At 36.8% G+C, this 27,659-nt stretch overlaps 2 protein-coding genes across 2 annotated transcripts in view; both read right to left on the bottom strand.

Moving 5' to 3' along the window:
- Dhc1 (Dynein heavy chain 1) overlaps positions 1-26,556 on the bottom strand; it is a 46,383-nt gene extending 19,827 nt beyond the window's left edge. The window contains 24 exon segments of the mRNA XM_069508521.1: positions 315-534; positions 1,093-1,352; positions 2,065-2,346; positions 2,836-3,035; positions 3,357-3,585; positions 3,656-3,943; positions 4,524-4,693; positions 7,252-7,381; positions 8,018-8,166; positions 8,902-9,041; positions 9,123-9,177; positions 9,860-10,133; positions 10,831-11,034; positions 11,805-11,986; positions 12,675-12,822; positions 13,324-13,547; positions 13,797-14,121; positions 14,402-14,683; positions 14,821-14,937; positions 15,634-15,794; positions 16,174-16,358; positions 16,691-16,962; positions 17,537-17,674; positions 26,527-26,556. Of these exon segments, the coding sequence (XP_069364622.1) occupies positions 315-534; positions 1,093-1,352; positions 2,065-2,346; positions 2,836-3,035; positions 3,357-3,585; positions 3,656-3,943; positions 4,524-4,693; positions 7,252-7,381; positions 8,018-8,166; positions 8,902-9,041; positions 9,123-9,177; positions 9,860-10,133; positions 10,831-11,034; positions 11,805-11,986; positions 12,675-12,822; positions 13,324-13,547; positions 13,797-14,121; positions 14,402-14,683; positions 14,821-14,937; positions 15,634-15,794; positions 16,174-16,358; positions 16,691-16,962; positions 17,537-17,632 (4,593 nt within the window). The 5' untranslated portion in view covers positions 17,633-17,674; positions 26,527-26,556.
- LOC117995474 (NADH-ubiquinone oxidoreductase 49 kDa subunit-like) lies at positions 24,372-25,743 on the bottom strand. Its single transcript, XM_034983484.2, has one exon. It carries the CDS (start codon positions 25,741-25,743, stop codon positions 24,373-24,375), a length of 1,371 nt encoding a protein of 456 aa, XP_034839375.1. The 3' UTR covers position 24,372.
- Positions 26,557-27,659: the final 1,103 nt, after the last annotated feature.

Genomic DNA, 27,659 nt, shown 5'->3' with positions numbered 1-27,659 from the left:
ATTTCACCTTTTTTTCATTTTTTCTGTACTAATTATTATAACTGCGAAACGGTCTGTCTGTCTTGCTGCTAGCTATTTGCGCCCATCTGTTTAACTGTTTTTGACGAAGTTTGATTTTATATACAATCAAAATTTGGTCTGGTGCCGGTCTAACTGAACGGACCCTAAGCCACCACAAAGCGCGCGGCCGCGCTTTTCCATGCTGATTTTCATTATAAACAATTTCGACTGACGTATATCCCAGTAAAAGCTAAGTTTAAGTTAATCAAAAAACTCTACATTCCGTCTGTGGGGTTGCGTCTAAGTAAATATACCTCGATATCTTCTTTATGTTGTAATAATGGTGCTTCTAGAATATTTTTTAGACAGAAGTCTTCATTTTCGAGTTCAAAAATATATTTCGTCACTTCCATTATACGTTGCCAGTGGCGCGGTTTCATAGCTCGATTTGCCATAAGTTCAAGCAGTGGACACATATCGTTGAAATCATCAATAGTTTTCTTCAAAGCATAGAAAGCTGGCCATTCTTTAAGTCTGCAATGTCAGGATTGTAATGAAGACATTAATTATTTCAAAACTAAAAATGAAGGTATACGCTCAATTTAGTTCATAATCTTATTCTTAACCAAGATAAAACATCTGTCCTACTTATATCTAAAAAGTAAAAAATATTTTAATTTATCGTTAAAAATTCGGAATTTAGAAAAACTGATGTTCTAAATAAGTTTGCTTTGTAAAACTAAACTAAAAACTTACTAAAAACCTTGGTCCTGCGTAGGTACCTATAGAACTCTCTTATACTACTCTTTTATAGAAACATTACTTTGTGAAATTTCCACGATTTTTGACAGTTAACGGCTTCTTAGATATAGGATGGCAGAGGGACTGGCAACAGGTCATTTTGTTATCACACAGTTAGGATCTATCCATCCTAATCATCATCATATCGTAATTATCAATCGGAATACACTAAGTAGGTATCTATGTATAGGTTATCGATTTAACGATCATTTTAATTCATGATTCCCAGAATGCTGACAATCGGGAATTGGAATGATGCCACCTGAATGTGTAACCGCCATATAAACGTACCCTTTAGGTAATTTCCTGCATCTATTCTGGAATTCCATTAGTTCATTGTTTATCTCCTCAATATTAACTTCTCCCCACGGTATATCGTAGTAGCTACTGACTCTATCTATAACATCATTGTACAATTTGTAAAGCTTTTGCAAGAGATTCAATTCTTTTCTTATTTGCGCAAGCTCTGGATACTCCGTGTGTGGTAAACCAAATAGCTCTTCCCCATTCTGATATGTTTGTAGTTTGCGCCACATACCATCAAAACGATTCTATAAGATGAAACAAAAATATCTGTTTAACTCAACCTACTTTTACCTAAGCCTACTTTGACGGGACTTTCGCACTCTGTAAATTATAAAAAATATAATACAGGCAATATTTTGTTGCTTTTATCACTGGTGTCTGCTGGTAGTCTCAATTCAAAATGTAGACTAAATACACCACCATTGCATTGGCCGCCATTTTGAATTTAAAGACGAATTGTTTCTGTTCAATAACTCGGTTATTTTCAAAAATAGATAGACGGGCAGTGACGTAGAGCAGTATCTATATGAATAAAAAATAAATGTGTTCGTTGTTAAACGCACACAGTTGGACCATGTGGTTATTTTCTATTATAAATATGTGTAATAGTCCTATTAAGGTTTTTTGGAAAAAAATAGGAAAAAATTCCCGGAAAATCTTCACGTTCGGAAAAACTTAAGCGTCCTTGTTTCTGTGAGATTTTTGTTCAAGATTTCACGATTCAAACGCTGGACAGTACCTACGTAATACTTTTTTATTTTGTTAACGGTCAAAGAAAAGATCAGAAAAAAATTGGCAGAATAGGGAATTGTCACAGATATTACGCAAAGCTAATTCCACTTAGTAGATTTAGACACGACAACTCTGTCAATTCAACTAGGTAGCTCGACTTGGCGGGCGCACTCCCGTGCCCCCAGATTTATTAAACTTTTCACTTTAGACGTTTAAGTTAGTTACCTGAAACAATATTAAGCGATCAGAAGCCTCTCTCGGGCTCAATCCTGGTTGCATTGGCCCTGCATGTCTATACTCGTGACAGTATTCAGCATTATCCTCTCTGAACCTGTCCAAGTTGTTCTGCAGGTCATCTTCGAATTGAGGTTGCATCGTGAGCAACTGAACATGGGATGCGAGTGCAGTGGCTTGCAACTGTTGCCAGCTGTAGCGAAGGTTGTCTACCTGTTCCATGTCTTCTTTGCTAACTGGGAGCTCATATCTTGTTATGACGTTAAATGCTTCCTAAAAAGGGGTCAAATTATAAACTCTCATAATATTTTAGTTACGTTCAGGATATTCAAGACTGGCATAAATATCGTTTTCGGTCAGTAAGTATGGTGCTAAGACTTATCTAACGAACTCTCAAAAGGTCAAGCTCAAGGTTTGCCAAGAATCTACAGAGCGTAGCAAACTTAACTTAAAAGTAGCAGATCGCGTAATATATTCTACCTACTATACGTTCCGCATTGCAGTCCCTTTGCTTAAATGGGACAGGGCAGGTCATGTGTGCTGTATCTATGCCAGATGACTTGTGGGAAAAATCTGCTTCTTTCTGGACTCCCCAGAATCATTAATACCAGCGTGGAAGGCCGACGCGATAATGGCGTGATGAATTAGATAAATTCAGAGGTACTGAATACAGAAAACAGTCGTGCAACAATTCATGCTAATTTAGATAGATATAAGTGCTTTGGTACTGAGAAAATTCCTAAGAGTTAACAGGAAACTTACTTCAACCGGATCGATTTTCAATTCCATATCAACTTCTTGTTCCCTTATCTTCTTCAATGTTTCCATTACTGTTCTTACATCGTCTAAATCGCGTATAGGCCTTTCCAGTTTACGTTCTAAATCGTTCATAATTGCGTACACGTAATCCATCTCTCGTTTGTATTTCTTTCGCATTGCTTGACTTATTTTGAAAGTTCCATCTGAAATAATTTTAAAATGGACGTACCTACCTGATGGATTAAAAGCCCATGAGGGCTAGACCTTCGTTATTTTTAAAAGCTTAAAATTACTATGCACATTGTCCGCAACGCAGGGAAGAACGATCAGCGTCTATGTAGTTTGGATCATGGTGGCTTTAACATATTATAACCTACAGACCTACTCTTCCATTTTATAATGTAAATTAACAAAAACTAGACTTATCAAATTAAATTGAAACAGTTGTGACTAATAATCACATCTAAGATGATTTACATAATTAGTGCATTATTAAATTTTTTATTAAGTATAGTCGTTCTTACTTTTGAGTTCTGTGTTAAGTCCCAATTTTAGTTTTTCTGTTGAAACTGCTAGACAGTTTCCAATGATAAGTACATCGGGTTCAGTGGCTAGTTTTGCTTCTAATTCACTATGTCTTTTTAAGGCAAGCTCAAAATCATTGAGGTTCCAAGCGAGCAACTGACGTAACGTTTTTTCACATTTCCACAAATAATGGTAAGGACGCCAACGTTTTACTAGAGTATTTAATTCCTGTAACAAAGCAATTCTGAGAAAATTCAACCATTTGTAAAAATAATATTTTTTTTATAAAGACCATTACCGATTTAACGTGTGATGTACACATAGATAAGAGAGTGAGTGTTTTTATAATTTCTTTATTTTCCATTATGTGATTGTAAAAATTTTTCTGCTGAAAAGGGAACACTGGCTTCTCTTCCGACTCTAATCTATAATATTTCTTTCTTCTGTGTCTTGCTGCTTCAACCATCTTCATTGACTTTTGAGCCATATTTATGGGCACCGACATTGATTGTACCTGCCCGTCAAGCTTCGTGACTACCTCAAATAGTTGTTTCGGTTGGTGACCGGCTAGTGTCTTCCAACCCACCTAGAGGAGGGAAGCGTGCACACAGGACCGAGGCCAGCGAACAAATATAAATACACGAAAACAAAAGGAAAGGTTGGTATTATTTACAAATGATCCAAATAAAACCAAAAGCGACACCAAGTGCAGCAAAAACATAATTTCAAACATAATAATATAGCATAGCGTCAAAGGTGTGTTTGCAGACGAGTACACCGTCAAGTTTCACAAGTGATCAGTGCAGATAAATAGACAAAACACAACAATAAACAACACAATTCGGAAGGGAACGAAAGGAAAAAGTAATTAGTTACACTTTTCTTGTACAGCGCGAGGAGTTTTCTTTTCTTACATGATTAGTAAAAGCTATTTACACAATATAATATTATGTACATGTAGTATTCAGTAAGAATGCTAGCTCTAAAGGATAATGATCTTGGATATAGTACACAAACCTGCGCTGAATCTTTGCGTTGTTCTGAAGGCTAGAATTAATTAAGTATTTGAGTATAATCTTAGCTTTCAAATATTAATGAAATAGAGTCAATATCCTTAAAACATTCGAATTAATGAATTCTTAGAAACAGCTGTAGCTTATATATACCTTTGGAGGTTTCCCCCCGGTCCACTGGGCAACTCCTTTTGATAATCCTGATATATGTTTTCCAGCTAACACTAGAACATCTTGAATCTCCTCTAGAGTTGGGTTGACGGACACGTTTGGTATAAGGAGTGTAGCTTGCAGAAGGAAAATGGGGCGTTTGGAAACATTTGCTGTAATAATAATAAAAAAATCGGTCAAGTGTGAGCTGGACTCGCACATGAAGGGGGAACAATAGGTACTACTTTTTATTTTATTTTTAATTTTCACAGCAGCCATTTAGAAAATTTTATTATTTGTTGTTATAGCGGCAATAGAAGCACCATCGATGTATAGAAATACACATTTTGTGAAAAATTCAATTCTCTACCTATTACAGTTTACGAGTTACAGCCCGCTGACAAACAAACGGATGGACAGCTTATTTTATGCAAATTCTTGAAACATAAATTTCAAGAACCTTATTTTACCAAAAACTTAGTTAAACAATAAGTTAAGAAGCGCAACGGCGGTGAGTTGCCCTAGTAAGCCACGCCCCTTTTTGCTCAGTGAAATTCTGTTTGCGTATTGCGTCCATTTTGATCCGCAGTAGTACTAGGAGTCCATGAAAAGCAAGCAGTATGCTAGAGTTGTCGTTGCTGCCAAAGGGGCGGAACCACGGACGTGTACTGTGAAATCAATATTCAAATGCTGTCTTTATTCCTCCTCACGTCGTTATGTACGCAACTAGCCGTTTCTATAGTTACCATGGAATAGGCGAAGTTTAGGAAAACACCTCTTTCCACTATCAAATGAAAACAAAGTGTTCGTTAATAATGAGTTCGTTATAATAGCTAAAGTTGGTTCATTCCTTAAAAAATCGACTGAATAGGCAAAATAATTATAAGTTGAGCGCCAAGTTTTACATAACAATATGATAGAAGCTGACCTATGATAGACTATTTCAGTACGGCGAGGCTTATCTAAAACAATGAGAGACAAAAAGCCCCAAAAAGAGAAAAGATGCATCGAGATGCATTTCCACTAAAGAAACAATAAGCCCGTATCTGAGTGTCAACGACGCTGTCCGTTGGGAGAGATCAAGAGAAATGGGAAAAAATGACTTATTTATTCCGTTATAATATGTTGATAGCAATCGAATAAAAATTAGTCAAGTGCGAATCAAACTTGTACAGGAAGGGTGCCGTACAATCATACAAGAAATGACTTTTTTAATTTTTTTTTAATTTCATGGCGTGAAATTAGAATTAGAAACTATTAGTATTAGCTGTATAGGGGCAATAGAAATACAACCTCTGTGAAAATTTCAGGTCTCTATCTATTTTGATTCACGAGATACAGCCCGCTGACATACAGATGGACAGACGGATGGACGGACAGCGGAGTCTTAGTAATAGGGTCTCGTTGGCTCCCTTTGGGTAAGGAACCCTAAAAATAGAAATTGTGTTGATAGTTTGTTGTTTGTTATTTTTATAGAAGTTGTTTTTATAGAATTGAATTGTACTGCATGCATTTCCTAAAAATTTTGCTAGATACTAACTGTAATTTATGAAGCCTAAGCCTAATTTATGAAATCCTAGTTATTAAGCTAGGATTTCGCAGCTCTTTACTCTCATTGCACTTAGTCTTTATTGAGCATGTGCGGCATTTTCGGAATCGGATCGTTACTCATGGAGCATGCGTAAATGTTATACCGGGAAACTTTAGTCTGCTTTTGTGGATACGATATAGAACTGTGTTTCCCGCCCGTAACAAAACAGGTTACACTTCCTTTCGTTCATTTACTCCCGGTGCTAGTGCGGGTTAAAATCAACGACCTTATTATTATATTTTTTCCGCAAATACTATCTGCGGATAAACTTGATGCTGTTATTTATATCGTTCTATCTTAATTTGCATGTTAAATATTATTTGCTCTATTTCAAAATAATAATTGAAAATTTGACCCTTGATTATTAAAATTTTCACTGGACTCGCGGAAGTCCTGTAACAGTTTATTGAGCCTCACTCCCCACTTTTAGGAACCCAGCGGTTGCCTACGTGCTTGAGAGGTCATCAAAACCTAAAAGGAAATACTTATAGATTTACCAGTAGGGACTACACGTAATATGTAAATGTCCAAAGTTTGCATATGACAGAACAAAAGTTGAACTGATGATGGGTTACGACATAATAGAAGAAAACTTTCGTTACATAATTGCGAATAGTAAATGTAGAGATATATTTTTGAAAATTGCGCTAAAAATGTCTATTGATAAAAATAATAAAAGCACTTCTGTACGAAACTAAAAATGTAATTGTAAATCCGTAGTACAATATTATGTGGGAAAAGAATCAATAAACAGCGTATACAGAGTATTTTTTTTAACTAGGATAGTATGGGGAAATCTTATATTTTGTATATAATTAGATTATACAAACAGTAAATTACACTTTGTTATAAATAAATAAATAGATAAATATAGAATTAAGTAATAATAATAATATTATGAAATAGTAATATTCTGTTAAGTAACCAATATCATGTAGTGGTAGGTAGTATAAGTAAAACAATAATTTGTAAGATGTGAAAATGCAACGATAGAGGGTGAACTGGACCTTGGTAAAAAAGAAAACTAGATATAAGTTAAGTTAAAATTAGATTATTATAAATTAGAGTTAAAGATGTTGCAATATAAATAGCAACAAGTAAAAATTTTATTAATAAAAAATAAAGCCATTAGGGACTTACCCGTAAACTCGTCCTGTGTGAACTGCTTAATAATAAGATCCAGGGCGCGCCTAGTGACCTTTATCAGAACATCGATGACCTTCCGACTGTAGTAGCGTCGCATTTCACTCACTGCGTTCTTAACCATTTCCTGTTAATACATCATTTGTAAAGTCTGTATCTGCTACGGTAGGAGGTTAAGTGGCTTTAAGGTATAATAAAATTTATAATAGAATTAGTAGAATGGCTAGGGAATAGAATAAAGTTAGTGAAGGGGTCCTTAAGAAGTTAACAGGAACATTTCCAAGGGTCCCTTAACTGACTAAACTCTTATGTTAATTATTTTATTTTATTTTCGTATCTTGGATTAGGGATTGATTTCTTTGAAGCGCAACGGTAACCAAACTTTGATCCTATCTATCTACCTACTGTACCTTCCTACTGTTTTTGGTTGAGTATACTACCTAAGTTAGCTCATGTTTAGTATTGTAGAAAATGTTGCATGCTTAGGATAAGTTATTAAGAGCGCCAGCTCGGCGACAAACTGACTCACTAGTTCCGAGAAAGACACGTTGTAAATATTTTGTAAATACTGTATTATAAATTTTGATAATCATGTAGCTATTACAACAATATCAATCAACTAGTTTTTCCTTTTTAGATTTTTACTATACATAAAACCTTAACTTGTAAAAAAGCTTCTGGCATAGAAGAGTCGTAGTATTCGGATTAGACATTAGAACACACTTGCGAATTACCTTGTATTAAAAAAAATAGTAAAACAAACCTGCATGCCCTTAGAAAGCCCCCCAGCGGGTACCGAGAGCAAACGATGTGGGCTTTCGAAACATTCCCATACAGCGGACCAGTCTTGCTGGCCGCTGGTAGTCGATTCGTTCATAGTCGACACTGCAGCACTGGCTATTTGAGCATCATCTATCATTATAAATAAAACAACTTTTTTTTCAGTCTATAAGTTAAAATTGACTGCGATCTCACCTTTTGGTATATAGTAATGCACTCTAAGGGTGAGATCTAAAGAGCGCACTCTGACTTAGCTTAGACTTAAGACAGAGTTAAAACAAGACAGACCTCTCTCACATAAATTTAACTCGATATGAAGTCTGAGCAAAGTCAAAGTGCTATAGATCTCAGCCTTAGATGGAAGATAGCTAATTGGGCAGAGTTTGACAGTTTTATATAATAATTGGTTTCTAGTTTCTATGCGGCACTTTCCCGAAACGCTAAATTGCTTAGCAACACGGCTTTACCAGAAGGATGGTAATTATAGCCACATCTAAAGTCTAGGAACTAAGCTGTGATAGCCTAATCGGAGGTTGGGGGTTAATTCCCGGGCACTCACCGCTAACTTTTCGGAGTTATGTGCGTTTTAATTAATGAAATATCACTTGCTTTAACGGTGAAGGAAAACATCGTGAGGAAGTCTGCATGCCTGACAGTTCTCCATAACGTTCTCAAAAGTGTATGAAGCCTGCTAATCCATACTGGGACCAGCGTAGCGTACTATTGCCTAAACCCTTCTTATTCTGAGAGGAGTCCAACTCTCAGCAGTGGCCGATTATGGGTTGATCATGAAGGTGCACAGTCAACGCAACTTGAAGAGGCTTGAAGGCTTGAAGAAACTTGGGTAAGAAAGTGTTTAAACATTACCATCTGCAATAAGAAACTCAAAGTCCGGATTGATCTCTATCGGCTGGGCTTGCTGGGCAGCCTTCTTCACGAGATCCAGCACTTCTTCCACTGCTTCTTCCACCATTAAACTCTTTCTATTAAGTTCTACGCATGCACTTCTGTAGGAGAAAAATATTTTATGTTGTTGGGTTTTGACAAAACATGTTCCTTCCCTCAAATCAATCTTGCTTTATACTTACCGACAACCACTTTCTACGTGTTCTATAAACTCATCTACAGACCAGGGAGTTTCTTCTGGAATGTAATAAAACATATTATTATCCATACTTCATATTAAAAATTCCGGATTTGTACCTACCTGTCTGCTAGCTTTCACGGTCCATCTTAACTTAGGTATTTTGAGAAAATTTAGTACAGAGATAGCTTGCAGTCCGGAAAAGGACATAGGCCAATTTTTATTCCGGAAAATCAAAAAATTCCTATGTAATTTTTATGATACCTAAATCCACGTAGTCGAAGATGCAAATCATCTATTTTTATCTATTAAAGTATTGTTTTATAACTATATTTACCGCCACAAGGTAAGGATTCCTTGGTGTTGGTGCAATAGCAATGCCTACGATAACGCATATGACATAACGCAGTGAGTTAGTACCCCTGCACTGTGTAGGAGTAACAAACCTACACAGGGCACACTTTATTTTCTTTATTTTCTAATCGAATTTCATGTTTGTAAAATTGACTTGAATTGTTTGTAAAACTTGCCATTGCGTGTACACCTCAGAGTAAGTATAACCGTACATACGATATTTAATGTAAGGTATAGTACCTTACAGTAAAATATATAGTAGGTGCGTACGGTTGGACTGCGTTCATATGCTCCAAAGTGGCACCTTTGAAGGAAGTGGGCGGACATAGCTCGAAAAAACTCAACATGACAAGACTTTAGGCCATCTTTAGAGACTTTGGTATCTACCTGGAAGAGAAATTAACGTGACTTCTTGCATCCCTGATAGCATATAAATGATCCTATTGGTGTATATGTCATGTACTCTAGTCACTAGCACGTCGAAGCTCTTGATAGCAGAGTTAGCGCGATCGATGAACTCCTTCCAATCCTCGCTCGTCCAGAACACCGTGCGGAGGCCGGGCAGTAGCAAGGAAGAAAGCCGTACCACTTGAGGCAAAAGAAGCGGCCGCACCTCTAGTTTTACTTGCCGGACTGTACGTAGATAATCTTCTAATAGAAACTGAAAACAAATATGTTATTTCTATACATGATACTCAAAGAAACTAAAGATTGAAACATATAGAATGAACGCATGAGGGCAACGTGGCTAATGTAATTCCAAAAAAAGTGCGAGTCGGACTCACACACGAAGGGTTCCGTACTATCGTACAAGATAAAACAATATTCAGCCATTTTGAAATTCGGCATCTTGGTTTTTTATTATTTGTTGTTAAAACGGCAATAGAAATACACACTTTAAAAAATAGGCTCTACCTATTACGGTTCATGAGTTACAGCCTGCTGACAGACGGATGGACAGACGTACGAACAGTGGAGGCTTAGTAATAGGGTCCCATTGGCACCCTTCGAGTACGGAACCTTGAAAAGTCTACTACTACTATGCTTTTAATGGAGAAGTAGGTTTGGCATTGGTTTCAGATAAAGTGCTTATAGCGCTGGAACTTGGAAGTAAAGCACAAAGTTTACAGTTTACTTATTTTGTAACTACTATACTACTAAAATACTCCTGCAATTAACTTACATATCCTTATAGGTATAGTACGCAACAAGTTGAGATGACTATCGACTCATAACCCTATTACCATCTCGACCTACACGTACTTTAACCCTATCGCCTATCGCGCGTAGTTATTAGTTTGCTTCCAATACTGAACATCTGCTGAACATAGACTATTAGATTTGCTTCCAATACTGACCTGTAAGGAGTCGTTGACAACTGTGAAGTAATTGTTCTTTGCATACAAAGAGTGGCAAACGATTGGCAATTCCAGACCCATTTTGACAAGACAGTCCGACTCCCTAATCAGTAACTTAATTGTTTGATCCAAGTTGACAATAATCCGACCGGAGTCGTCTATTTTCAGTAGAGAATTGGTAAGGCTGTCATCCACATCCCATAGCTGAAATAAAAATAAACGATAACTTTTACAAAAAATAATTCAGCACTTTGTCTGAGATGGCTCCTGAAGTAGGGCTTCGCTGATACATGTTTTTTTTAAATAAAGTAAATTTGACTAAATATTCCCTTCCCCTCCAACTATGCGTAAAGCTTGTGCTAGGAGAAGGTACGACAATAGAGCAACGGGTGGGATTTGAACCGGCAACCTTTCAGAATTCAGTCCGCTCCTATAACCGTTGAGCTATTGAGGCTTAAATGCTAAATTAAAATGTTATGTGTTGCTAGTCGTCACTACTTCAGTTAGCATCCTATTCTTCAGAAAAAGAAAAACCAGCCAAGTGCGAGTCAGGCTCGCGCAATGAGGGTTCCGTACTACAGTCGTATTTTTTCGACATTTTACACGATGATTCAAAAACTATGATGCATAAAAATAAATAAAAATCTGCTTTAGAATGTACAGGTGAAGACCTTTCATATGATACCCCACTTGATATAGTCACTCACTTCGAAAGTTGAAAATACTAATTATTAGTTCATGACCACAATTTAATTTTTTTGTGTGATCTAACCCTAAATTCACGGTTTTCAGATTTTTCCCCAAATGTCAGCTAGAAGATCTACCTACCTGCCAAATTTCATGATTCTAGGTCAACGGGAAGTACCCTGTAGGTTTCTTGACAGACAGACAGACAGACAGACAACAAAGTGATCCTATAAGGGTTCCGTTTTGCCTTTTGAGGTACGGAACCCTAAAAATGACATAATAGTTACGTTCTGGTTCATCCACACGGCGCGCATGGTCTGCTCGTAATTGCGGATGAGCGTGCGCGTGGCGCAGTACTTGCGCATCATGTCACCAGCGGTGGGCAGCGCGCGCAGCACAGGGTGCGCGCTAACGCTCTCCACTGTCTCCGTCATGTTGAACATCAGACACCTCGCCCATTTTATGCGACCTACCAACAAAAACATACTCGTATAGCAATCTTCGTAAGTACCACCAGGTAAGTTCTATCTTTGTTGTTCCCACCTCTCTCACTGCCACTATGAGTACATCTCTGTCCACTTTTCCTTCCGATTGTTAATTTTTTTTGGTAAGTACGAATAAATAAGTAAAAGGTAATAATTTGTTTGACAATAAACATACAATAAACAATTTATCTATCTAGTACCTAGTCGGTTGGATCTGTAATTTAATTTGAATTAAACAACTTTATTGTTAGCTCAACGGGTTGCAAAGCTAAAGTGGCAATGGGCAGGGCACATAGTTCGTACTACCGATAGACGTTGGGGTCTCAAGGTGCTAGAATGGCGACCTCGCACCGGAAGACGCAGCGTTGGAAGAACCCCCACTAGGTGGACGGACGACATCAGACGAGTCGCAGGGAGCTGCTGGATTCAGGCGGCGCAAGACCGTGGCGTGTGGAAGTCCCTACAAGAGACCTATATCCAGCAGTGGACGTCTATTGGTTGATGATGATGATGATGATGATGATGATGATTGTTAACAAAAGTACAAGGAGTAAAAACACAGGATCTTGTTACTAAAGTTATCTCTTCTAGGCAACCCATACTTATTACCAATACTGTATAATACTGTAATATTTATAATCTTGAAAAAGATTTAACTTAAGCATATCATACCAGCAACAGGCGAGTAGTTTCTAGGTAATGGAGGATCATCTTTTTGCCTTTTGAACATCTTCATTATTTTGTCCACTTCCTTTTCACTGTACTTTAAAACTCTATCGTATTTCTCGCATAGTTTCGTTATTTGTATTTTCTGGCTAACCTGTAAATTAAATAAATATTATTATATTCTGACTAGCTGAACTGCCCTGGTTTCGCTCGGGTGGAGGTTAGAAAATTGAGGGGGAGGTGAGGTTGAATTAAATTTTTCTCTCCGTAAGAACCATCCTCGTACTTCAAGGAATATTATAAAAAAAGAATTAGCGAAATCGGTTCAGCGCTTCTCGAGATTTACGATGACCAATACAGGTGATTCATTTTTATATTATAGAAGATTAATAAATTACAAAATTAATTAGATATGATACACTAGTATTTACGTTGTATAATGACCAAGTGTTGATAGAAATAGATGTACCTAGCTATTAATTATTATTATTATAAAATTATAATAATAATTATAACATAATAGTCCATCGATTACCAGCACCTATATACTGGTCATGTAATGTAGACCGAAGACCGAATTCATGCTATAGGTTATGTTAGTAGTTTGTACCTACTAACCTTGTTTTTAAGCAATTCAACAAAATTACGAACTGACCTTTTCAAATCTAGTAAGGAACTTGATTCCTTGCGGAGTCTCCCAAACACTAGAAAAGTTCACTTCAATGGTATTCCCAATAGATTCCTTGAGATTATTCGTTTTCTCTTCGAAAGCTTGATAGTCTTTATCAAACTCGCCATTTCTATAGTCGAGATAATCGTACTGACAGGATGTTACTGCTTTCTTTGCCTCGTTAAAAGAATGCATTGCATCTTCGAGATCTACAATGTAATTAACAATTATATACTTATTTAGAGTACATCATCATCGACCCATTTCCGGCTCTACTAACGGTCGTAAGGTGGCTCAGCGGAACAATATTCTCTCCCAGATTCTTCTTCATCACGTCAAGGTATTTCATGTCATTAACACATTTTATACATTGAAAACTCTATTTATTATTGCCAAGCAAAAAATCAAAGTCACCCGTTTTTTTTCTGCAAAAATATGTTTTAGAACAATTTCCTTACCTTCACCCAAAAGCAATCCTTCCATTCGCTTCTCGAACAAATGATTGTAATCATCCATCAAGTCGAACATGGTTATTATTTTATTAAGCCTCTTACAAAACGTATCGAATTTGCCAAACACGTAGTTCTCGGAAAAACTAAACTGTTCTGTATTAGGTAGAAAGGGTTGATTTTTCACAAAAGTGTATATGTCCCTGTAAGTTTTATTTAGGTTTGTGCAGTGTATCAATTTATCCCTCACCAATTCACGCTCTTGTGACCAAATGGTCTCCTTAAAACGACACGTTATGTACTGTTTGCATGTTTCAATCATTTGATTAGTTATCTGAAAAAAGACCACTAAATTAGCACTTTAGCACATGGTTCAATTGTAAAGAGAGGCAAACGAAAAAGTGTGAGAGATGATACAGCTGCAGCAAGTCTGCCGTAGTATCTATTGTCGTGAGTGAGTGTTACAGAGTATAAGTCTGTTGTGAGAACAATACACTGTATCTGCAGATACACTGTATGCTGCAGCCACATCGAACAGAACAATGCACTTTAGGACAAGTCTCAAGCTTCTGAAATTCGTTTATTCTGTGTTAGGTATGTAGGTACGTACTTACTTTGACCATTAACGATGATATTCTTTCAGATGTATTGTAAAACTGCGAGACACTATGAATCAGTCTGACCGTTTGAAGCAAACTCAATATGGAATCTTTTATCTTGACTGGATCGTCCAAATATAAAGAGTGGCAGCATTTCTCCATAGCTTGAATGAATTTAGCGTTGTCTTTGGCTTCATTGTAACAAAAAGTTATCTTATGGTCGGTATCCCGCCATACCTTTATTACTTTGGAGTTTGCGAGTTGTAAGCACGTCAAAGTGAGTTGAACCTCGTCGTTCTGTAATGAAAAGTTAGGTAAACTTCTGTACACAGCGCATCTTATTATATGCGGCCTTTATCATAAAATCGCTTAGGTATTATAGAAATATAGAGTTAGGTCTATAGAGATAGAGATAGAGACAGAGGTAGAGATACCTGTAGATATGAGACAAGTTGAGAAAACTGCGCTCCTCTCTTTTTCCAATATTCTAGTTCGTCTTGTGGCCCACTGGAATCTACTTCCCTCCTCAGCTGTTCGCTTTCACTCAGTATCTAAAAGATAAAAAACAATGCCCATGCACATTCTAAATTTAAAAAGTAAATCTATACTTAACTAATATTAATTTGTAGGCCAACTCAGGGCTCTAATGACGTACTTATGTTGAGAACCAGTTCAGTAGGCTTGAGGTAAAACGGGTAGAACTCTTTTCAAAAGGCAAAATGCCACAATAACTAGACGATAAATAAATGGGCAACTCAATGCTAAACATTAATCAGACTATTTATGTAATGCCAAATTTTAGAACTCTTACAGAATCTTATTACTCGTAAGTATAAAAGCGTATAGGTTCCTTACAAAGGATTTTTGTAGGTAGGTACCTTGCGTAATCCTTATTGAAAAATAATTGTTCCCCTAAACGCGAGCTAGCACTGACGAAACCTATACTTAAAGACATATTCAAAATTCTTTTTTCTGGTAATGTATCGAAGCGCAATTGCATTGTCACATAACTTGTAAAAGAGAATTTGTTCAAAATTTCGCAGCATTTATTTGAAATCTGTTAAAGATTTACCTATCTGACTTTCTGCAGTGCGAACGCAAAGTCAACAAAACATGATGTTTCGTCATATACGATGACCTGTTAAATATTCACATATTTTGGTTCAAACATGTGTAAGAAATTAATAAAACTAATGTAAATTATTCCGTAAATATTAAGTCGATTTGTAACTGTTATCGATGCCCACCTCCATTATCTTTTTAATCCATTCATTGACTCTTTCCTCCAGAGTGGTGATAGTGCTAGAGTTCTTGATCATTTCCTTCAACTCGGCTTGGTCGTTTAGATTCGCCATAAGTGCTTGCCCATCATCAAATAAGTTGATTGTACTGCATACCTCTTCGCATACTGTCAACAATAATTTAATAAATTTCCAAATTTCAAAAGTCGATGTTACCAGATGAGATCTAATAACAATAATAAAGTAAAATAAGCAGTATACTATATCAGTATATAGTACGCGACAGGTTGAGATGGTAATCAGGGTGGAGATGCCCCGCACACCCGCACAGACCCCGCGCTAGCACGGTGCTGGATAGCGCGGGTGACGTGCGGGTGTCCGGGGCGCGCGTCCTCGCGCCTCATATCCCGATTGCCATTTTGATCTATTGCGTGCTATACCTAATTAACCGTGCTGATCTCTTCTCTTTATAATCTAATTGGTTCGTTGTACACGTCTTCGCTCTATTCTGCTTCAGGCAACTTAAAGATCTTTTTTATAACTAACCTTTTAAGGCGCTGCAAAAAGACCTTAAGCCGGGTAACAACTGATTTTTGACGATAGGGAAACGTGTTTCATCTTCATCCCCGTCAGTGCTAGGGTGAGCCAGTGCACTCATGTAGACATGTTCCATGACTCGCTCGATAGCGGTCACCAGGCCCACTCGTTCCGCATTTAGTATGCCGCAGAATCTACAAAATGACACACCCACATGGTAGTAGGGTAGAAAACTTAAGGTTTGATGCTTACCTACCCGCGGAACAGTGTAGAACTGAGGCCCAGAGTCTCTTTTGATAACCACATATTTATTTATTTACTAGCTGTACCCGGCATGCATTGCAATGCCACGTAAAGTACAAAAAACAGAACTTTCGAAACATACAATTTTTTTAGGGTTCCGTACCTCAAAAGGAAAAACCCTCGTATTTTTAACGGTGGTTAAGTGGTTACCACTAGGCTATCACCGATGTTACACCAGGATTACTACTTTTACGGCTCTAGATTAAAAAAAAATTAGACGTACAAATCCTTATGAAATCCTTCTTCCGGCAATTGTTTGCTTACATTTATACGAAACATATAAATGCACACTCCCGTAAACTTTACGTCCCAACCATCGGATAGAAAGAGTTTTCTCTTCACGGTTATAAGGGGAGGCGGTTGTTTTCCCTGGCCTTGCTGTCTCGATTTAGTTCCCTCTGGCTGAGGTCGTTGCTCTACCTCTTGCACGTCTTGGTAGTACCAGAGCAATTTATTCCTCATATGTGGAAGGAATAATTGATTGATATCATCCAGCTATAAAAAAGTTCGGAACTGAGAAGAATAACATATTAAGCAAGCATGTAAGCATAGCATATAGGCATAGCAAATGGGCAGTCTACTTAACATACACTTATGAATGAGTAATGTAAACGGTATGTAAATATAGAGAGAATGCTCGACTGCGGATGACGAGTTCCTGGGTTCGATTCGTGAGTCGGGACAAAAAATAGATACTAATTGGATTTTTCTGTCAAGAAACTCAGCAGTACCCCGCTGGCAGCTAGGAAATAAACAGTAACTCCCGTACCTCATTGAACAAGTAATTCCATCGATCTTGCGCCTGAGATCCTTCCGGTCGTGTCGGATTTCCGTAAGATCAGGCTATGAGAATGGCGAGTCTTCATTCAGCACTTTGATTACGTGCACTTATGCACTATAATATTTCCCACACAATTGGCTAATCTCTATGAAGACTCGCCACCGTGGCCGAAATTCATCACGATTACATTATTATTATAAGAGAGTATCAGACTACCGTTCCCAATACTCTATCTACTATTTTTGGTAGAGTATCTATCTTTAACTTATTTGAATTCTGAAATCGTACCATATTCCCTTCGAACACATGGTCCATGATCGCATGTCGAGGGAGGCCGGTGCCGTCGATCAGGAGTTGGAAGGTGAACTCCAGCCGAGGGTCCATCTCCCCTCGCCTTGCTTTTCGCTCGCATTCTTCTCGTCTTTTCTATAAACAAAGAAATACATAATTTTAACCAACAATGCTTGCACACTTACCTATACATAATGTTGTTTGGGATTTTTTAAATTCAGATACAAGTTAGTCCTTGACTGAACCTGGAGGTAAGTGATGATGCAGCCTAAGACGGAACGGGCTAACCTGGAAGGCGTATGATAGTTTTTACTAAACATATATCGCTTTGGTTCCTACACGGCATCGTACCGAAATTCTAAATCACTTGGCGGTAAGGCTTTACTGGTAAGTTGGTTTAGCCACGGCCTAAGCCTTCACACCAGACTAGACCAAATTTAGAAACTATGAATTTACAAATTTCCCCACCCGGGAATTGAACCCGGGACCTCCCACTAATAAGATCACAGTGCTCACAACTACACCAGGGAGGTCGTAAAAATTTGCTTGTTTTGTTAGAGACTCTGCTCTACCAAACCACCATCTACCATGTTAAACATCCATATCCATACTAATACTACAAATGCGAAAGGGTGTTTGTCTGTCTGTCGGCCTATCTGTATGTCTGCCAATTAGCTTTTCACAGCCAGTCTTGACGGGTGCAGATTGCAAGCTATCTATCCCGGCGAAGGACCGAAGCTACTTTTGTCCCGGAAAATCAAAGAACTCCCACGGGACTCTTAAAAAAATTGAATTTACGCTGACGAAGTCGCGGGCATTATCTAATACCTATAATAATAAACATGATAGTTCCACAATTGGATAATTTGCCGACTCTGACAACATAAAATTTTTAAACGCAGTTTTTTAAAATTGCATTTTTTATCTGGCTCTAAAAATAGATAAAGTTTTCTGCCCGTTTCCAAAACAACATTCCGTTAATTTTACTTAAATTTTTAACTGCTCGCAATCATTCAAATATAAGTGGGTACAACTTTTACAATGTGAGCATTCTGAAAACATTAGTAAATGCCTAAACTTATGTCTGATTTTGCATTGCACCTAGGTACCTACGTAGTTTTATTACCAAAAAATTATTTAAGTGCACTCTAATGTATATTTTGGTTAATTTATACAGCATTTCTAGCAGACCTGAAGTACATCCAATGCATCTTCCTCTTCCTCTTCCTCACTAGAACCCGGTTTAATGCCGCACACAAACATCGTCCTACTTTGTTTTTTTAAACAACAATAATAACGCTATTGGTTTGTTTTGTATAGTTTTCCTTCTTTCTTTATAAAACAGATAAAATATAAACGTGTTTCACCGTATATTGACTATGGAAGAAAGGTATCGAAGCTATTTAGCAGGGTGTCATATTTAGGTGTTCGCGTGCAAATATTTTCACACCAGTTCCCCACGACGACTAATAGTAATAAACTATCAAAGTCTTGTGCAATCATTTGCAATAAACATTGGTTTTGAAATGACAATCCTTGCGAGCGATCTGTAGCCAACTGTCGGCGACAAAGGTTTTTAGACAATAGTTGTAATATGCAAATTAAATGGACAAATAGAGGTGTTATTAAAGGGAAGGGGGTGGTACGGCGTATCACTTGCTTTACACAAATATTGGCATTTGCACGCAACACCAAAATGTTCTAACATTTGGACGCGTCTTGAAAACGTGTCAATTAGCGCGTAAAAAACAAATTATGGTCGGTAAAAATGTGCCTTGCTAATTTGTTGACTCGTTGAATGCCGTGAGCATCACCGGTGGGGCTAGAGTAAGCTAAGCTAATTTCTTGATCTATGGGGCTAGGTATGGGCTAAGTTGTGGAATTTCTATGATTTTAACTTCGACAACTATAACCTTAGAAGAAGCGGTGATTTTGTGAGTGGTTAAGACGTCGACCTTCCATTTGGCAGGTTGGAAGTTCCTCTAAGTACCTATTCGAAGTTGTGTGTGTTTTAAGCAGTTAAATATCACTTGCTTTATGACGGTGAAGGAAAACATCGTGAGCAAAACTTTAATTTTAAAGTTTATTGTAATTAGTGTTCATTGTAGTGTAGTGATCAAATAAAAAAGTTTTCTTTCTTTGTATCAAAACCTACATGCTTGAGAGTTCTCAAAGGTGTATGAAGTCTACTAAATCCGTACTGGGCCAGCGTGGCAGTCAATGGCCCTTCTCAATATGAGACGAGATCCATTCTCAGTAGTGGGCTGGCAATGGGTTGATCATGATGATGATGATGATGTTGAACTTTAGGTGTCTTTATCGCCTACAATATGTAATATCCTACAATTGGGTATTTGACTCCAATTTTTTTATTACTTTATTATAAACTAGGATAAAAATATTGACGTAAACTGAAAAAAACTAATTAAATCGATCAAATAACAAAAAAGTTATAAGCATTTAAATATTTCTGATTAGACAGAGATAGCGATATAGCATTTTGACGTCACACCTTACTAATGCCGTATTAGCTTCGTGCGGTTTTATACAAATTTTCGTTTTGCGAGAAAGGGATAGAAGACCCTCCCACTCCAAAATTAAAATGCCTCTAACTTTGTAAATCTTTGTTGGATATTAATTTTTTTTTCAGTGTACGTCATTATTTTTAACCTAGTTTATAATAAAGTAATAATATAATTATCAAATTCATAAGTAGGAAAATACCCAATTAATACCACCGATGATCCTCAAGATACATGGACATTACTTTCAAACTGTCAGCACCGCCGGCTGTATGGTGGCTATAGCCCCGAATAGCCAACCTGCACATCTGATGAAAATAATTTTTATCAATAAAGACATGACACTTACTTAATGAACACACCAAAATGAGTTTCCTAATCAAATCACCGTTTTGTATATGTATCCTCAATTTAGACGAATTCATACAAATCTAGAGCAGGAAGCATGAGGAACAAGAAGGTTATACCTGTAAGAGCGATCACGCACTCATCCGAGTCCGTGAAAATACGTTCCTTTTTGTTTTACGAACTATTTTTTTTTTTTTTTTTTTTTTGTATTTTATTTTGTATTTGTAGGTAGCTTATGGCATATATCGTAGATATTTTTATATCCGTATTTTCACGGATTCGGATCGGATGAGTGCTTGATCGCAGTCAGAGCACTTAAAATATACATATAATAAAATGCCTCGAATATTTTATTCAAAATATTTTTATAGTGCTGAAGTATAACTAATATAACATTTTTCATTCTTTTGTACGTAATTGAGTTAAATCTAAAATATAGGTAAGGCATTCCGAACCAGCTGTAGATGCATTTGATGATTCAAAAGAACTTCAAAAGTTAAATTGAATAAAAAATATTTTACTTTATTATTTATGTACCTAATACAAAGAGTTTGAAAATACTATTAACTGAATTATTACTCCCTATATCTATGGTAATATTTTATAGGACTATTTAATAGTTGTAAGACACGAGAAAAATTTACTTATCATATTATTCATATTTTAATCAAACTAAAAATTCTACTTTCAATTTTTTATGTTTGTATTATGTTTAAAACTTTTATATTTACATGCCAACTTGACGGGGACCTACTAGAGCCAATGTTTTATGTATTACATATACCTGTATCAGCAAATAAATAAAATTGAATTGAAAATTATTAAACTTATTGAATTTGATGATACTTCTTATGTGGTCTTCGAAGAGTGCGCTAACTATGGGCCTCATAAGAATAAAGCTCAGAGTCACTCAGCGGGCGATGAAAAGATCTATGCTTGGAGTTTCTCTACGTAATCAAATGAGGAATGAGGAGATCCGTAGGAAAACCAGAGTAACCGACATAGCTAAACGGGTTGCGAAGCTGAAGTGACAATAGGCAGGGCACAAAGTTCGAAAAACCGATAGACATTAGGATGTCTAGGTGCGAGAACGGCAATCTCGCACCGGAAAGCGCAGCGTTGGAAGACTCCTTACTAGGTGGACAGATGACATCAAAATTGTCGCAGGGAGATTCAGGTGGCGCAAGACCGTGTGGAAGTCCCTACAAGAGACAGTGTCTAGTAGTGGACGTCTATCGGTTGATAATGATGATGAGTTATTGAATTGTCTTTCATGCTTCAACGTCCATAGGCCGGTGAATAGGCTGGGCCGTGCAAATAGCAATTATCATCAGTTTCGCTAAAGGCGTTGTTGCCTAAAAGATTGTCCGTATTACAATTAAACTTAAAGCTCGTCTTACCTGATTACTGTACCTATCTGTTCTATTGACTCCGTTTGATGAATGTAATATCATTATATTCAGATGCCCACAAAATCACAATTTTTTTAAATTATTATCCTACATACTACTTACGCACGTATATTACAAAATCATATGCCCTTTTATGCTACATTCTAGGTAAGTACCCATATGGAATCCAATGTCGATTCGGAGGGATTCCATAAATTTTCGTTATTCCAGTAGGTGAATTACTTAATTTATTATTACTTTGTAACTACAATTTTGGTACATGAAAAATAAAAATAAAAATAAAATAAAATAGGTGCACAATTTCCACACAATACTTACGAAGTTACTGATCACCCTTCCAACTAATGATATATCCATCTTTAACCAATCAGGTAAAAAAAAGCTCAGTGTTGAACCAAATAATCCCTAAGAAATAAATATATTTCACTTCTACTCATGAGTTGTCACTAAAAGGGCTGGTGACTATTTGACGGCTTTCTGAACAATAAAAGCATAAAAAAGGCACCTTCATGCTTAAAATAAAAAGTAGATAATACGTGGAAAAGAATTCGGCAAACTAACCACAAAGAAACGCGACTTTGCACGCAAAGTAGATAACCCATTTTTATGCTCACATGTTGAAAGATAAGATCTACCTACCGTGTCTCAACTAAGCATAGTGGAGTTTATCACGAATGTCGTAAAAACTTTCATGAAAATAGCTACTCGGACTACCTAGTACCTACTCAGCTAGCTAGGATCAGCGCCGCCTAGACAAACTCGGCGCCCTAGGCAAATTATTGAACTCGTCGACTTCAATAGCATTCAAATAGCATTCAATGTGATTTTGAAGCAAGCGTGAAATTTTTCTTAGATTTTACAGAAATTAAACATTATGAGTACATAATGAAAGTGAAAACGAATTAATCAAATGTTGAATAATGTACTGAGCGTTCCTGACACTTGATTTCTTATAAGTTTTATAATCTTCTAAATATATAAAACGAAAAGGTGACTGACTGACTGACTGATCTATCAGCGCACAGCTTAAACTATTAGACGGATAGGGGGCTAAAATTTGCCATGCAGATATACATTATGACGTAGACATCCGCTAAGAAAGGATTTTTGAAAATTCAACCCATAAGGAGGTGAAATAGGAGTTTGAAATTTATGTAGTTCTCGCGGACGATGTCGCGAGCATACGCTAGTAGTTTCATAAATTTTAATTTAAAAAAGCTGACCTGTATATTGGAAATTCTTGTATAAATTGCTCCTCTCCCTTACGCGCACGACGACACAAAATCACTAAACTGTGGTGTAGTTGTGAGCGAAATCTTAGGGCACTTGCAACGACTTTTTTTTTGGGAAATTGTAGTTGAGTAGTTGAGGTAACACTACACAACATTACCAGTTTATTTACGGGTTTCTTATTTTGTAACTAAATTAAGAGAACTATTACAAAAATAATATGTCGAGGCGATTGAATCGCCTGCGATCTATTTATCTACATCTATAAGAAAGGAATGGAAAGGCTCCTTTTTATCCCGGAAAATCAACGAGATTAAAAAAAAACCTATTTCCACGCGGACCAAGTAGCAGATATCATCTAAGTAGTTTCTAATATAATAATGGAAAATACCTGAACAACTTCTAAATCTGCCATTTTACAATTTCATCTGATTAGTATTTCACAGAAGAACCATAAAAAGTCACTTTCAAGACGATCAAATATATTAATCGCAATCGATTACGACGACAATCAAATATGTTCGCAAAACGCACATGTCGAGTAGCTTGCAATAATATTTTTTGACTGACTAGTGACTAGGTAGTAAGTTGATTCGTGTCATTTCGATAGCAGAGTATGTTCGATTGTTCGCTATCGAGTCCATAAAAATAAACGTATTTTACATATTCGCTCAGCGCAGGGGTTGCGTGGAAAACAATGGGACAATTTTTGTGCCGAAATTTATAGAGCTGTATTAGATTAACTGACCTACATTACATTAGGTCATTTAAAATCTTCTTTGATTTAACATCTTTCCTAATGATGATTATCCGTCCCGATGACTTAGTTCATGCACAATATAATATTTTCTTCCTACCAAACAGCTACGCCGGCCAACCTTAACGGAGAACTGGCCCATTATACGCAGAAGATATCATGGAGATTATGCATTCTCTCTGTTTGTTCATTCTCATAGTCCGATGGATCGGCAATCAGATTCAAACGACCTGAGAGAAAGGTGCAGCATAGCAGGTATTAACAGTTTAACATGCTTTCCAAGACAAGGAAGTGTAACATCTTAATTTCCAACTCCAAGCTGCTTTTGAGAATTTCTTGACAAACAAACAAATAACTTTTTTGAGTCAATCTGGGAATCGAACCGGGGATTCCATGATCTGAAGCCACCGGACGATAGTAGTTACAACTATCTAGATGTAGATCTTTTGTAGATAATTGACTTTGCGTCTTGTATTAAGTACAACGTTGTCATTGTTTAATTTTTATTAAAACGTTAAAGATACAGTAGGTATCGTTTATACTATAGGAAACACCATTTCATGTTTAACGATCTACATCACCAAATACAATGTCAATTGTAGCAACCAATATAGCTATATCGGCTAGCATACATTTTTTTGCCAAAAAGCTCAGACCTGCCAAGTGGTTGTATGAACATGATCTTACGCCAACGCGATATGGCTTTGAAGTGCCATCAGCTACCATATAAAATCCTAATTCGCCCTTAGGACACTCGGCAGCAGTGTACGTTATACCTGGGGGAACTACGTATCCCTCGGTACATAACTTAAAATGATGTATTAAAGCTTCCATAGACATTTTCATTTCTGCTCTTAAAGGAAACGCAACCTTAGAATCATCGGTCCTGATTGCGCCTTCTGGCATTGTGTCGATGACTTGATTTATAATTCTTATAGATTGACGCATTTCTGCTAAGCGAAGTAAATGACGGTCATAAGAGTCGCCAAATGAACCAACTGGCACATCGAAGTCGTACGTGTCGTAATTATCGTAAGGGAAAGCAATTCGTAAATCCCATTTTACTCCTGAACATCTAAGCATAGGTCCGGAAAAGCCGTGATAGAGAGCCTTGTGTGCTTCTACAACTCCTATACCTGCAGTTCGGGCGTAGTACAATCTACCGCCGGTAGTAATATCTTCAGTTTCATCGAAGCGTTCACCTAGTTTTGCACAAAATTCATGAATGTCATCTAGATACCCTATAGGAATATCTTGAGATACTCCGCCGGGTCTGACGTACGCGCAGTGTATACGAGCTCCACAAAGTCTTTCAGATAATTCATAAATTTTTTCACGTTCTTCACACATCCAAAAAAAGGGGGTTATCCCACCGGCGTCAAGAATTGTACCGGAAACATTTAAAAGATGGTTGCCGATACGAACTAGTTCACTACAAAGGACTCTAATAGCTTTGGCTCTCGGAGGTACTTCGATGTTTAGAAGATTTTCAACAGCCATTGCAAATGCTTGTTCATTGGCTAGTGTCGATACATAATCAAATCGATCAACATATGGCAGACTTTGGTTATAATGTTTGTGTTCCATTAGTTTTTCTGTCGCTCTATGTAAAAATCCTATATGAGGATCAGCTCGAACAACTGTTTCTCCATCTAACTCTAGAATTAATCTAAGAACACCATGAGCAGCGGGATGCTGCGGTCCAAAGTTTAGCCACATGTTCTTTAATTTTCTTTCAATAGGCCTTACTCGCGAATCCCATATCACTTTGTAATACTTATCTATGGCTTCGTTGGTATAGATTGCTACTCCACTGAATTGCTCAATAAAACGAGGATCTGGACTCCACCTCGCTCCTTTTAGCGGAGAACAGGTTCGGATAAACCGAACGTGTTTAAAGCAATCAAGTATTGTTAAGGATTTTGGGATCCACATTGCTATCTAATTAAGATGCTAAATTAAAATATTATCAAATAAATAATAATTACTTATTTTGACTTATGTATATTTTTAAGAGAAATGTTCTGACATTTTTAATGTCAACCAAAAAGTTCATTGCAGGTCATCAGGTCATCTAAAATTGCAGGCATAGAGTTAGGTATAGTCTTTAGATTTGGTATAGAAGGTTATAGTACGTACAAAATGACTCCTCACGCGCCATTTAACTCTATGGGTCAACTGTTATCTCAATAGTACGGTTCGCCTTTGAAATATGGACTAAAACCATTCTCTAGTCCGTGACTACAAAACAGTACAAAACTACTGAGCCGCTGGATTCAGGTGGCGCAAGACTGTGCCGTATGGAAATCCGTACAAGAGACCTATGTACAGCAACAACAGCAACGGACGTTTTTCGTTTGATGATTGTGATGATGCAAAACTTACAGATGTTGACTTGCCGCGACTGTTTATACAGTGTAAGTGACGTGTAACTTGGTAGAGCCAACTTCGGCAAGTTTTATTGCTAGTGTACACAGCTTTTACTAGTACTATAAAATATTAGTATACTTATCACAGATGAACTTATACTTATGATATTAGAATTGTATACACATATGTACCTACTAAGTACTACATGCCTTACAATAAAGTGCACACTGCACGCATTGTAGTTATTAATAACATTAGTATTATAATCTAAGCAGTTAAGTTTAAGTTTGATATGCAATATCTATGAAACGATAGGTTTTTCGAATAGAGACAAAAGTGGCTATTTACCTCTGTGGAATCTCCTTCTTCTTCCACGTAATCATATTTAACGAAAGCACAACGTAACTGATTTTCAAAATGTTCTCTTGCTTCCACTTTATCCGTAGTATTTGATTCGTCCATTTTGATCAACAGATTCGAACAATAATTTAGGTAACAAACAATAAAGTTAAAGAATAACTTTAACACATGCTTAAATGATCAAGTAGGTATAACCATTATTGTACCTCATACTTGGTTAATATATAGCAGACTACATTTCATGGCTTAGAATAAAAATGATCTACATACACTGGTTTGCTCATTTTACACTCCCTTGTGTTGTTATAAAGTGTGAAACTATTGATAAAACAAGGTGTTCGTAGAATGTAGAAACGCTATTGGCACGCTTTCATAGGAGGCAATTAAGCTTGAGATGTATAACTAACTATTGTGTAGATATGTATAGCTCCAAACACATAATTATTATTTCGAAGGTCTATTCTTTCCACTAAGTATGATATAGATATGCACAATCGAATCAAATTGCAATCTCGGTTATCTATCTCAAAAGTAAAATTTTATAGATACGCATTAAAATGTGTATTAATTGTCAAATTATTTTAAAAGTTCGATTAAACCAGATACAGTAGTAAAACAACATGCACGTAAGAATATTGGGAATGTATTGTATGAAAGTTAAATCCAAATAAACGTATATTGTACCTATGCCTAGATATGTGACCTAGTTCTAGATTAGGTACTTGCATACTTATAATAACTATGTGCTCAATAAAATGGCAAGTTTAGATATCTTTCGACGGAACGAGTCACAGATTGGAGATATAGTTTCTAGGAACGAGCAGATAGGCGTAGGTATGTATCTACAATAAACTACTCAAATTAGGTCATATTATGCTTAGGTGCCTATTTTATTAATATTAGTTTCATTAAAATATAAGTAAGCTACGAATAGGTAGGTAGTCAAGTTCTTGTATTACTTTTTAATTTTAAATAGATACTTATATCTACTTCACATACTTATTGACAGCACGGTGGATTACCTACTCACGCGCATGCCTTCTCACGCGCATGAAGTGTCAGCGTCGGACCTCTGATTCTAGGTCTAGACTTAATCTTGAGAAATCTTAGTAAGGCTCTCA

Source organism: Maniola hyperantus, chromosome Z (genome assembly GCF_902806685.2).
Source record: "Maniola hyperantus chromosome Z, iAphHyp1.2, whole genome shotgun sequence".
NCBI lineage: Eukaryota > Metazoa > Arthropoda > Insecta > Lepidoptera > Nymphalidae > Maniola > Maniola hyperantus.
The sequence above is the reverse complement of the archived record's forward strand: the minus strand, read 5'-3'. Positions and strand labels throughout refer to the sequence as shown.

Excerpts from the sequence above, each read along its gene's own strand:
- LOC117995474 (XM_034983484.2), bottom strand. The coding sequence starts at position 25,743 with ATGTGGATCCCAAAATCCTTAACAATACTTGATTGCTTTAAACACGTT.